This window comes from Ictalurus furcatus, chromosome 25 (assembly GCF_023375685.1).
Source record: "Ictalurus furcatus strain D&B chromosome 25, Billie_1.0, whole genome shotgun sequence".
Lineage (NCBI taxonomy): Eukaryota > Metazoa > Chordata > Actinopteri > Siluriformes > Ictaluridae > Ictalurus > Ictalurus furcatus.
The window spans coordinates 19,603,291-19,616,652 of NC_071279.1; the positions used below are offsets into that span (position 1 = coordinate 19,603,291).

General features: G+C 41.5%; 1 protein-coding gene across 1 annotated transcript; it reads left to right on the top strand.

Annotated features, from left to right (window-relative positions):
• The first annotated feature begins 6,062 nt into the window (after positions 1 to 6,062).
• LOC128601507 (uncharacterized) lies at positions 6,063 to 8,724 on the top strand. Its single transcript, XM_053614770.1, has 5 exons — positions 6,063 to 6,271; positions 6,370 to 6,711; positions 6,863 to 6,961; positions 7,749 to 7,847; positions 8,027 to 8,724. Exons 1-5 carry the CDS (start codon positions 6,220 to 6,222, stop codon positions 8,149 to 8,151), a joined length of 717 nt encoding a protein of 238 aa, XP_053470745.1. The 5' UTR covers positions 6,063 to 6,219; the 3' UTR covers positions 8,152 to 8,724.
• Positions 8,725 to 13,362: the final 4,638 nt, after the last annotated feature.

Sequence of the window (13,362 nt, forward strand, 5' to 3'; positions counted from 1 at the left end):
GCAACCTCTAGTTTACAACCACAAGCTACAAATATAACGTGTGGACAGGAAAGACAACACGTGTCTACTTGGCCTTGTGTCAGTATTAAAGTGGGTGTGTTTTTATTTCACCTTGTATTACCTGCATATTGGGATAAACTTTATGTAGTCCACTGTTATAGAGTGTAAGGTGGGAAGGGAGAGGTGTACTTTCACAGCACTGGAGCAGTTTGGCTCAGCATCAGCCTCCATGGCTAAAAATCTTCTTACATCAGAATGACTTCTCTTTTGCAGGTTTTCCTGCATGATGACATGCCGTGCTTCCAGAAACTGCTGTTCTTCATCACCTGAGAAGAAAAGGATGAACCTAATGGCTACCATTTTGCAAACCTGTGTGTACAACAGTGACGTATGGAACTGCACAATCGATCCACGGTTCAGAAGGAATTCTTCAATGTGAAGGCAAACCTGTGATTTTCATCCCCGCCCCCAAACGAGCCCAGAATCATTTCTGGATGTGGACTCAAGTATTCGAGCCAAACGCTCTTAATGCATGTGAAGAAGTGTTACTGGCTGCAGCAGCGCTCTGTCACATCACATGGTTTCAGTTTAACAGAAATAGCATTGTGGTTTCAAGCCTCAGATAGATGACTGTTTTAGCCAGCAGCTCACACGGACTTATTTTGTGTCACTTCAACAGTCCAAATGTCTTTATATTACAATCTCAGGCTAAAACACAAAAGAGATGAAACTCATTGATGATAATGTCTCTGATAAATCTGATGTACAGACTGTGCTAGAGACTGAGCTCGATCTCTGTGAGGACTTGTCCACTTTAAAACACAAAACATTTTAAAAACAAGAAAGAAAGGGTATTAATTAAAGAATATTCTCACACTATATGATTATTAAATGATGAAGCTGTAAAACATGTCTAGACTTATGCATGCAAAACGTTTAGACAAAGTGCTGCTGCAGTCTATGAGTCCGGCAGTTTCAGCACCTTTGATGTGGTAAAAACCTTAATGGCCTCACGCTGGTGTTCGGTTTGAGACGTTTGTCCTCTAGTTTCCATCTCACACCAGAGAGTGTGTGTCAGTGTTAATGGAAACAGCACTGTGGTTTAAAGTGAGAGATATAATCTAAAGAATTTGATTCTTTCTTTATCAGGGCTGTAAGAGATGTTAGACTTTTATAAATCCAGTGATTTGAACATTTCTGGTTAAAGGTTCAGTTACTGAAATGCGTTTAAGTTTAATGCTTTGGACTTGAATTTCAGTGTCATGTTACGAAGTTGGATACGGATGCAAGCACGGATTTTCAAACATTTAATAACCAATAAACAAAATACAAAAGACTCGACAACAAAGATAAGAAACACTGTGGCAAAAACTAAACACAGCAGCATAAACAAAAGCATAGTACGACAAAGTGAGACAAGGAAGCATTGCAAACAGTGACTATATATCAGTGTGCTCGTTAACCAGGAAGTGAATACAGGTGCAGGTGGTCAGGCGTAACTGTCAAAAAAGTTATACGTTTTAAAATGAAAAGTTAAAAGTGAGCAGGGGTGGCCAAGGATGACGTGTGCTCATGCTTCTTCACTCCCATTGGTAGTTGCTGCACTAGGTCGCTCCAAATTGCATAAAGTTAAGCTTTTCTCAACTTTGTCACCGTCGCGCATGTCGCCGGAAACTGCCAGCTCTCGTTGAAAATGAACGGTCTCCGGTCGCATTGTCGCTGCGAGTCGCTGTATGTGTGAACGTACCTTTAGGAATACACACCTGTGGAGAATTCAGCTAATGAATGTTCTGTGATGCACTGAGCAGCTGAGGAAAAAGGCAGAGAGAGAGAGAGAGAGAGAGAGAGAGAGAGTGCATATGTTTTATGTAAATTATTGGTGGTATTTATTTATTTATTATTTGTATTTATTCTTTCTTTTAGCGTTTATGTTATATAATCATATATTGTAATGTTTATGTTCACACACACAAAGTCACATATACACATTAACACAGAAGTTTAAACCAGGCTTTACTCTGTGTGTGTGTGTGTGTGCTGAAAAGCTAATAAAATGTAAACACTTTTCGTGGCCTTAAACCCAGACATTATTAGCGTTTGCCAGCTGTGATCAGTTTTTAAAGCCGTATTTATGAGATTTTACCAGATGTAAGCGATAAATCTCAAATTTACTGGCGCGCAGGCTGTGGACGGCGAGTTGGTCGGGATTATAAGGGTCATGTGGGCGGAGACGCGTCACTGATTGGCTGTTGCGCGGCGTCGAAGGAGCCAATCAGCGCTCAGACAGTTTCATGGCTGAACTGGGCATTTCTATATACACAGTGTCATGAGCTTTAATATTGTTCACTGTTCAAATTCACAACACTCCTCTTTTTATTTAAAATATAAACACTATAAAATTACATGCACACTTTCTTATTAACTGCTGTATGTAACATCTTTTAAAAAGAAAGAAAGAATGAAAGTAACCTTTTCTACTGTAAACCTTTCTAGTATCTACATCTTAAATAATACAGATGAGCGTTTCCCCCGTCTGATGATTACCATAAAACCCCGTATATACGCTCATTCCAGGTGCTACCTTAGACAAATGATTTGTGAAAGGACCATACTGAAACTGTACTGCGTCCCCCTCCCCCACAGAGGGATTACACATTATTCCTCTTTGGGGTTGTTAGATCTGACAAGATGGCGGCGCAGACAGTTGCTGCAGCTCACGGCTCTCCTTTTCAGTGCTCTTTTTTGTTGTTTTTGTATTATTTCTTTATTACTTGTTTGTGCATTATCAGTTCTACGAACATCTGCTATACAAGTCAGAACCCTATGGATATTGGGGACCAACACTGAATACCTATTTCGAGAATGTTTCATCACACGCACAACATCCCAGACGACATAGCGAGATTGCCGGGCTCTCCGTGGATTGTTGTCGGGTCCAGAAGGCGGCACAGATGGAGGAGGGAGAGGAAGCAAAAGCGGGGATGCAGGTCCAGTATTATGTTAAGGTTAAGAAAACAACCACACAAACCACCTTTACCGAGCCTGTTTCTCTCCAATGCCAGATCCCTAGTGAATAAAATCGACAATTTGGAATTACAACTAGCTGGAATTCCCTACGTTCGTGATTGCTGTGTTTTGATTATTACTGAAACCTGGCTTCATCCGAGGATACCCGATGTTAGCATGCAGCTAGCAGGTCGTACTATGCTTCGCTGGGACAGGACTGAGGACTCCGGTAAGAGCGGGGGGGGGGGGGCGGGAGCTCTGTATGTATGTGCATGAGAATTGGTGTAATAACGGAACAATGATAGATAAACATTGTTCCCCTGACCTCGAGTACATGTCTGTAAGATGTCGGCCCTTTTTTCTACCGAGAGAGCTAACAGTAGTGATTATCACAGCTGTGTATATTCCACCCGACGCCAATGTGAACGCGGTGCTCTCTCTCCTGTTGAACACCATAAACGAACAGCAGTGGGCTTACCCTGACGGTGTTCACATAATTGCAGGAGACTTTAATAAGGCAAACTTGAAGACTGTACTCCCGAAATTCTATCAACATGTTAAGTGTTTTACTAGAGGGGAGAACACTCTGGATCATGTTTACTCCAACATTAAGCATGCGTATAGAGCCATACCTCTCCCCCACCTCGGCCAATCAGACCATCTCTCCCTCCTGCTCTCCCCTGCCTACACCCCCCTCAGACGCAGTGTCAAGACCACTATAAAGACTGTTACCACCTGGCCTGATGATGCATTCTGCAAACGACAGGACTGCTTCGAACAGGCAGACTGGGATTTGTTTGAACATCAAGAGCTAGAAACATTAACAGGAACGGTACTGGACTATATCAAGTTCTGTATCGGAAATGTGACTGTGGACAAAAACATTCGGGTTTTCCAAAACCAGAAACCATGGATGACCAAACAGGTCCGCACACTACTCAAAGCCCGCGACGCTGCCTTCAGGTCTGGTAATAGAGCTCTGTACAGAACCGCTTGTGCCAACCTGAAAGGTGGTATTAAGGAAGCCAAGGCGGTCTATAAGAGGAGCATAGAGTCCCACCTGTCCAGCAAAAAAAAAAACGGGAGGTGTGGCAGGGCATACAGAACATCACGAACTACAGAGGCCGTGATGCGACAACAGGAGACCTGAGTGCGATGCTGGCAGAAGAGCTAAATTGCTTCTTTGCTCGCTTTGAAACATCACAACAGCAGCACTCATCTGCTCCAGCCTCACCTCCACCCTCATCTGGCCCCCGTACCAGTCCAACCCTGCCTCCATCCCCTCCTGGTTCCTGCACCACTCTACTTACTGTGAGGGAACACGATGTTAGACGGATGTTTCTGGCAGTGAACCCCAGGAAAGCTGCTGGCCCAGACGGTGTACCTGGTAAGGTGCTCAGATCATATGCCCACCAGCTTGCCCACATCTTTACCAGAATCTTCAATCTCTCCCTGGCCCAAGCAGTCATCCCGGCCTGCCTAAAATCAGCCATAATCATCCCAGTGCCAAAGAAGTCGCCCACCACTAGCCTGAATGATTATCGTCCTGTGACCCTCACTCCAGTTATCATGAAGTGCTTTGAAAGATTGGTTCTTCAGCACATCAAGGACTACCTCCCCCCAGACTTCGATCCTTATCAGTTTGCTTATCGCGCAAACAGATCCACAGAGGATGCTATCGCCGTAGCTGTCCACTACGTGTTGAGACATCTGGAGCAGCAACAGAGCTACGTCCGGATGCTTTTTGTGGATTACAGTTCGGCTTTTAATACAATAATTCCGGACATTCTCATCACCAAATTGGTCACCCTTGGCCTCCCCCGCCTCACATGTGCCTGGATAAAGGACTTTCTCACCAACCGGTCTCAGACAGTGAGACTCGGACCCCACCTCTCCTCCACTCGCACGTTGAGCACAGGTTCTCCACAGGGCTGTGTGTTGAGCCCCCTCCTGTACTGTCTCTACACATACGACTGTAGTCCAGTCCACAACAATAATCTTATCATCAAGTTTGCTGACGACACCACAGTGGTCGGACTCATCTCAAAAGGAGATGAGGTAGCCTACAGAGAGGAGGTCCTAAACTTGGCAGCCTGGTGTTCAAAGAACAATCTGGCTCTAAACACCAAGAAAACCAAGGAACTCATTGTAGACTTCAGGAAGCACAACACTGAGCTGGCCCCCCTTTTCATTAATGGTGAGTGTGTGGAGAGGGTCCACACCTTCCGGTTTCTTGGCGTCCTTATCTCTGCAGACATCTCCTGGACGGACAACATCACAGCGGTTATCAAGAAGGCTCAAACGTGGCTACACTTCCTGAGAGTTCTCAGGAAGTACAATCTGGACCCCAATCTGCTGCTGATCTTCTACCGCTCGTCCGTCGAGAGCCTGCTGACATACTGTATCACGGTGTGGTACGGTAGCTGCACCGCAGCAGACAGGGAGAGACTTCAGAGAGTAGTAAGAGCAGCACAGAAGATCATTGGCTGCCCTCTCCCCTCCCTGATGGATATTTACACCTCCCGTTGCCTCAGCAGAGGAAAAACCATCATTAAGGACAGCTCTCACCCTGGCTTTGATCTGTTCAATCTGTTGTCCTCAGGGAGACGTTACAGGTGCATCAAAACAAGGACTAATAGATTTAAGAATAGTTTTTTCCCAAAAGCTATTACCATTCTAAACACATACATGTACTGAGTTCACAGCATATGTATATAGTGTCTCAAAACTGTGCATTTCATAGTACCTCCCCCATCCGCCCCAATATCTTGTTTATTTATCTTGTTTATTTATCTTGTTTATTTATTTATCTTATTTATCTGTTTATTCTTCTTGTTTATTCTATGTACATGTTGGCATGGAACAAAAAAAGGAGTGGCTCTTAATTTCATTGTACATGTGTATAGTGACAATAAAAGGCATTCAAATTCAAATCTGCTGACCCAAAAGCACTTCTTAAACTTCTTCTATCAGAGAGGTTCCAGCACACAGGACTGATAGAGCTCCAGTACATCATATCTGTAAAGTCATGTGACTCATCACAGCATCGGAATAGACAAGAATTCACTGTGAGCTTCACATCTCATTACAGCTAATGGACCAATCAAATCAGTCCACAGCTTCAAAACATCCAATCAGGCGTGAGTCTGGACCTGCTTTTCTACTGAACTCACAAGTTCATTACCTCACTATCACTTTGTCTAAACAGGAACGATGATCACACTCTTTGTCGCGCTTTACTCTCTTTTTTCTCTCTGCACAGCTGGTGAGTAACATTTTGAAAACTTTCATTTAAAATAGTCAAATTTCATATTTAAATCGTTTACTGACATTAAACATTAAATATTAAACACTTTTTTACAGTAACAACTTCTGACATCAAGGAGCTTCATGTGAAAACAGTAAAGCGTGGAGAAGATGTAACTATGGAGTGTAGCATGAGCAAGGTCAAAAACAAATATAATTTAGCTTGGTACAGACAGAGTTTTGGAAAAGTGCCTCAGTATTTTGTAAGACGTTACGGGCAAAGTAATTACACATTTGCAGAGGGATTTAAAGATAGCCGCTTCAGTATGACTGTAAATGACCAGAAGTTTGATCTCAACATTATCGGAACGAGAGAAGATGATGGAGGAGAATATTTATGTGGAGAAGTGGAGGGAATTACAATAAAGTTCACATCTGGAACACGTCTGCAATTTGAAGGTAAACAGTTTTACTCTGATAACCTGCTAATTCCAGATCAACACTTTAACCAGAATTATGTGTACATATGCATTAAATGTTGAATATTTCACATTATTCATATTTAGTATCATTTCTGTTTATTTGCTGCTTTTCCAATGTATTTGTAAAGGTGAAGAGATGAAACACTGTCCTACACCTGGAACGGTTAACAACAACACAGATTCTGTTACAGGGTCCAATGAGGGTTCAAAGAGCAGTGATGGAAAAGGTAAGAGTTTTGATCAAATAAACTTCCTTTCACTTTCTATAACAGAATTTTCTGTAGTTAAAACCTTTTCCCTTACTGACTCCATTACTATAAGGCGCTGATGACAAAGGTGTTTTCGGGCTTTGGGAAACGCAGGTCATCGGCGCCTTATTGTAATGGAGTCAGTAAGGGACCATCTAAAAAGTGTATGACCTGGGCAACTGTATAAGATTCTACTAAGTTTATAGTGGTCTACTTAACAGGATATCTAACTTATTGCAGTGTTAGGATACAGTACGGATAAAGAATTTTTTATAGCATATATATATATTATTAATTATATCACACATATAAACTTATTGTGCCATATAAAAATCTTATATAGTTGCCCAAGTCATGCACTTTTTACTGACTGCGCTGATGACCTGCATTTCCCAAAGCCCGCTTCCGCTTCCGGGCTTTAACGGGAGAAAATTTAAAAATATATCCAGATGTGCTGGTTCGATGTCCACTCAATACACATTATTAAGACAATACACATTATGTCCTTTTTGTGTGTTTATTTCTTGAGAAATAGAAGAAAGAAGCTCGAATGTACAGCGAATGTCCAATATAAACCCAACTTTAAGGCGGTTTACAAAACCGAGGATACGGATTACACACGGCTGTTTTTTTTTTTTTTTTTTTTTGCTTTTTTTTTTTACTTGGAACTAAGGGGGAATATATGCAATAAATGTTGAATATTTCAAATTATTCATATTTAGTATCATTTCTGTTTATTTGCTGCTTTTCCAATGTATTTGTAAAGGTGAAGAGATGAAACACTGTCCTACACCTGGAACGGTTAACAACAACACAGATTCTGTTACAGGGTCCGATGAGGGTTCAAAGAGCAGTGATGGAAAAGGTAAGAGTTTTGATCAAATAAACTTCTTTTCACTTTCTATAACAGAATTTTCTGTAGTTAAAACCTTTTCCTGTTAATAAATCATCCAATATTTAAAGTTTTTTTCAGTGTTACTCCATTATATATTTCGGCTCCTGATGTTTATTATTTTTTTAAAACAATTTTATTTTTCCATACAGGTTCCAGTTGTACTGATCAGATGCATGTGCTGGTCTGGCTCTCCATTTTTAGAGTTGGAGTTCTTGCCTTCATGCTTCTTATCTTTCCAATAATCCTGATTGTTTTCAAATTAAGATCAAATTAGAAATTCAGATACAAATGGAAGAAATACTGATTTAAGGAGAAAACAGTGTGTTAGATTTAACTAGAGCTAATTGCTTATATTGTCCGTATATTGGAATGATTTTGGTCTAACTGTAATGTGGAGGTATTTACCAGCCGTACTTACAGCTGCATTTAAGGGCTCCTGAGAGGCGCAGTACAAAATCGTTCTCCCTATTGTCTCGGGGTCTAATCCTGAGCATGCCACAGACATCCGTGGTCGGAAGTCCAAGAGAGCAAAATTGGCCGTGCTCTCTGGGAGGGAGGGACATACTCTCTCTCCCCTGTCAATCACGGCAACACCAGCCAATTATGAGCATCTTTGGGTGTGTTATGCTGCCCCCTGATGGTCAGAAGTTATAAAAGATGCAGTTATCTGGCTTCACGTGTCTCACAGGAAGCATGTGATAGCCTTCACCCTCCCTGGTTGGTAGCTGTTGTGTGACAGGGGAGACCTCACTGGAGGGCGGGAACTGGTCATGAATAAATTAGGGAGAAATTCAGGGGAAAATGTAAATGCACTTAATTAAATAAAATCTAAAGTGAATGTACAACGCAGTAGTCCTCTTTATTTAAAAGACTTTTCTTCATAACTTCAACGAAAACCATATTTTGATGTTGTCTTGCGAAAGCCGTCTGAAGGTTTGAAAGTTGTATAAGCTTTTAATTTAATGATTTGGAAAGAGAAAGAAATACCTTGCTAGCATGAACTAGCATGTTTTGCTAGCATGTTTCCGCATGTTGCTAGCATGAATTAGCATGTTTCTACACAGAATATATAACATGAAATACCATGTATTGCTAGCATGTTCTAACATGTTGTTAACATGTTGTTAGAACACTGCTAGCATTAATTATCACTTTACTAGCATGGATTAGCATGTTGCTAGCATATTTTAGCACGCTGCTAGAATGAATTAGCTTGTTGCTAGCATTAATTAACACATTGCTAGCATTAATTAGCACATTGCTAGCATTAATTAGCATGTTATCATGGATTAGCATGTTGCTAGCAAGTTTTAGCACAAAACTAAAAATCTTAGAAAAATCTACCATTAAATAATCTTTCCATATTAATAACATGTTTAATACAGGTTAATCATTACATGATTCAAATCTACACAAAGGTGTGAGATTATACTTTAATTAATCCCAGTTCTTTAATTAATTGCACAAACTCATCAATTGTTACAAACTGTAGTGTGTCCAGCCCTGTCACATCCAACACTCGTTGGAGGAGGATGTTGGGGGAGGGGGACGCAGTACAGTTTCAGTACAGTCCTTTCACAAATCATGACTAAGGTAGAAACTGGAGTGAGTGTAAATATACGGGTTCTGAAAGGAAATTTTTCATATATTCCTGAACTTTCAAATTCACGCATTTACACTCAAGCCGTTACTTTTTTTTGTATAAATGGCTTATATTCCTCATAAGCATGCATTAAAACTCTAACTCTGCTTCGCTGAAGTATGCAGCTCGCTTTTTTCCGCCCTGGGTTGCCATGGTGACTCCTGAAATCGGCGATCCGTTGATAATGTCTTTATGTCCTCGCCGTGCACGCGCATCAACTCTGAGTTACCAATTGGAGGCTGATTGAACTAACTCCTAAACCGGTGTTCTGGAACCGACATACTCTGAGTAAGCAAGGTTTGGGTTAATCAACTGAGAGTTCAGGGTTTATGTGACGGTAAATTAACCCTGCTTTCTGGAATACACCCCTGGAAGATGATAACAGTGGCAGTCAGTGAAGCAGGGGGTGGATTAGGAAATCAGACAGTCGCTGGAGTGAAGACAAATTGGAAAGACCTTCAAAACAAAACAAAACGAAATCTTTCAATAAGTTCTCCATCTCCATGTATATGTCACTCAAAATTGTTTCATGCCTGAAAAGCTGCTGATTGTGTAGCCTGTATGCTAGATTCTATCATTTTTATTTTCACCTTGGAAACTAGTCAAAAAAACTGTGGAGTGTATCTGTACCGAACTTGTCTCCCATTTCAAAAATGGCTTCTCTGTGCTTATGTACTGGGGCGGTGGAGCATAAAATCTCCTCCAGAGGAGTACACCAGTCCTCCTGGTTCTCTACGTGTCCCAGCTGTAGCAGAAAGTGTCACGCCAGTCCATATGATACTGAATAACACAATACACACAGTACAGACAGAAGGAGATGCTGATACACACCCATTTCTCCTCTGAAGGACGTAGCCCTTGAAGAGGAGCGGGGAGATTTCATCCATCATTACTCTCTGTAAAAGAAAAACCTCTTTAACTGCACATCTCACTGAACACATATTTATTCATTCATGCACTTTTATCATTTTTATTAAAAAAAATATTGCCTTTTTGGTAAAAATGGTACACTGCTGTCAGCATTAACATTTCTGAAGTATCTGATTACCGTCGGCTTTTAGAGTTTGGAGAATAGAATTATATTTAAAGTTGACTCGATTTCAGCTACTTCTGCATTTAGCTACATTTAACTACATCAGCATACGTGTCTTATATATGCTAGTGATTTAGTTCTGAGGGAATTTTGGCTGTTCCTATTATTTTGGCCAATGTGACTTTATTAGTCAACACAGCAGAGCAGCGTGTTCAGCAAAGTAAGATTTAGTCGCTAGCAGAATGGAGCAGGAAGAAGTCGAGCACTATTGTAATCAGATACTCGAGTTTTTAATCGAGAAGCCGGTTTGTTTTTTACAGTGTAATGAACTCCAACACTTTTCCATTACAGAAGCGTTCCATAATCGACCAGAAGAAATAGGATTTCTGTAGCTGAGGTTTATCCAGGTGCAGCAAACACTCCTGACATCTGCCCTGGATAAATCTCATCAGCTCATCCTTCTGCATCTTAGCACTGTAACAGATGTTGGAACAGCTGGCTTATAGAGATTACTGCACACACACACACACACACACACACACACACACACACTTTAACCACCTGGTGATGTGCTTCAGAACCTCTGTGCAATTATATGTCTGTACTAAAGAGTTTACGCTTTTGATAAAATAAGAAGCTCTGTAAACCAATGACTTTGCTAAGGCTTTTCAGATTTATTTAAATTATAGGAGGTGTTTATTATTTGTTTTTTCTTTTTTATTGCTTTTATGTTGATATGTTGTGTTAATGATATTGCATCCATGTATTGAATGTTTACGTTTAAATATAAACAGGACTGCACTAGAATGTCGCTGCATGCTACATTTACCCATAATCCCCCTCTCTGTATCATGACACAAAGACACAAAAACACATTAACGCAGAAGTTTAAACCAGGCTTTACTGTGTGTGTAAGTGTGAAACTTAAGGGATGTGCTGCTACATCTATGAAGAGCCATCGTCAAACCACAATGCTATTTCTGTTAAACTGAAACATGTGATGTGACAGAGCGCTGCTGCAGCCAGTAACACTTCTTCACATGCATTAAGAGCATTTGGAATACTTGAGTCCACATCCAGAAATGATTCTGGGCTCGTTTGGGGGCGGGGATGAAAATCACAGGTTTGTCTTCACATTGAAGAATTCCTTCTGAACCGTGGATCGATTGTGCAGTTCCATATGTCAATGTTGTACACACAGGTTTGCAAAATGGTAGCCATTAGGTTCATCCTTTTCTTCTCAGGTGATGAAGAACAGCAGTTTTTGGAAGCACAGCATGTCATCATGCAGGAAAACTTGCAAAAGAGAAGTCATTCTGATGTAAGAAGATTTTTAGCCAGGGAGGCTGATGCTGAGCCAAACTGCTCCAGTGCTGTGAAAGTACACCTCTCCCTTCCCACCTTACACTCTATAACAGTGGACTACATAAAGTTTATCCCAATATGCAGGCAATACATACTCTCTGTAGTGCTTCTGGCTGCTGAGCGCACTGCTCACTCCAATGCGAGAGGAAATCTCTGACAGATCCCCCTCCCCTAGATCTCCCATTTATTCATTGAGCAGATGATTTTTTTTTTTTTTAATCCCCATTATGGTGGTCCTGGCAGGCATTGTCTATAATGTGGTCTTTTTCCAGAGGAGCTGAGGAGCAGACATTGCACATACAGGTGGAAAGCAGGTGGTGGATCAGCAGCAGGCTTGCTGGGGTCAGATGGCTGGGGTAGGACATGAATGCTGGGGTTCTTAGGTAGAAGCCCAGATTCAGAGGTTGTGTCAGCAGCCTCTGGCATGAGAAAAGCTTAGGAGACTGTCCCATCGGCCTCTGCCAGGAATATGATGTGTAAGGGTGTCCCATCGGCCTCTGGCGTGAACAAGGCTTGGTAGACTGCCTCATCGGCCTCAGGCATGAGCATGGCTTTGGAGGTTTCTTCGTCTGCGTTAGACTGGCACAAGACATGTGAGGCTGTCTCATCGGCTTCTGTCGTGAGCAGAACTTGGTAGCTGTGCCATCGACCTCTAACAGGAAGTGAACTTGGGAGGCCATGCTGTTGAGCTCAGACAGGAACATGGTGTTGGAGGTTACCTCGTAGTCCTCTAGCAAGATCATGCTTGGAGAGACCATCTCGTTGGTCTCAGGCTGGACCTCTGGAGATGAGGTAGCCAAGTTGACTTCTAGCTGGTGCTCTGCAGGGACAACCACCTCCTGTTTCTCAAGCTGAACCTCTCTGATAGAAGAAGTTTAATGAAGTGCTTTTAGGTCAGCAGATCTAACAACCCCAAAGAGGAATAATGTGTAATCCCGCTGTGGGGGAGGGGGACGCAGTACAGTTTCAGTATGATCCTTTCACAAATCATTTGTCTAAGGTAGAACCTGGAGTGAGCATATATACGGGGTTTTACGGTAACCATCAGACACTTGGGGGGGGGGGGGGCACATCTGTATTATTTAAGATGTAGACACTAGAAAGGTTTTCAGTAGAAAAAGGTTCCTTTCATTCTTTCTTTCTTTTTAAAGATGTTACATACAGCAGTTAATAAGAAAGTGTGCATGTAATTTTATAGTGTTTACATTTTAACTAAAATAGAGGAGTGTTTTTCCCTGAAGCGGTTGGTGGTTAGCGTCAGGTGGTTTAGTCAGATTCCTGAGACTAACTTAAAACATGGTGTGAATTTTAACAGTGAACAATATTAAAGGTCATGACATTGTGTATGTATAAATGAATTTAGTTAAATTATCACTTTAGTATTTAGACATGAAGTTATTCCAGTTGAAATGTGATTAGCATTATTAGCACAGTCCTGATTAGCA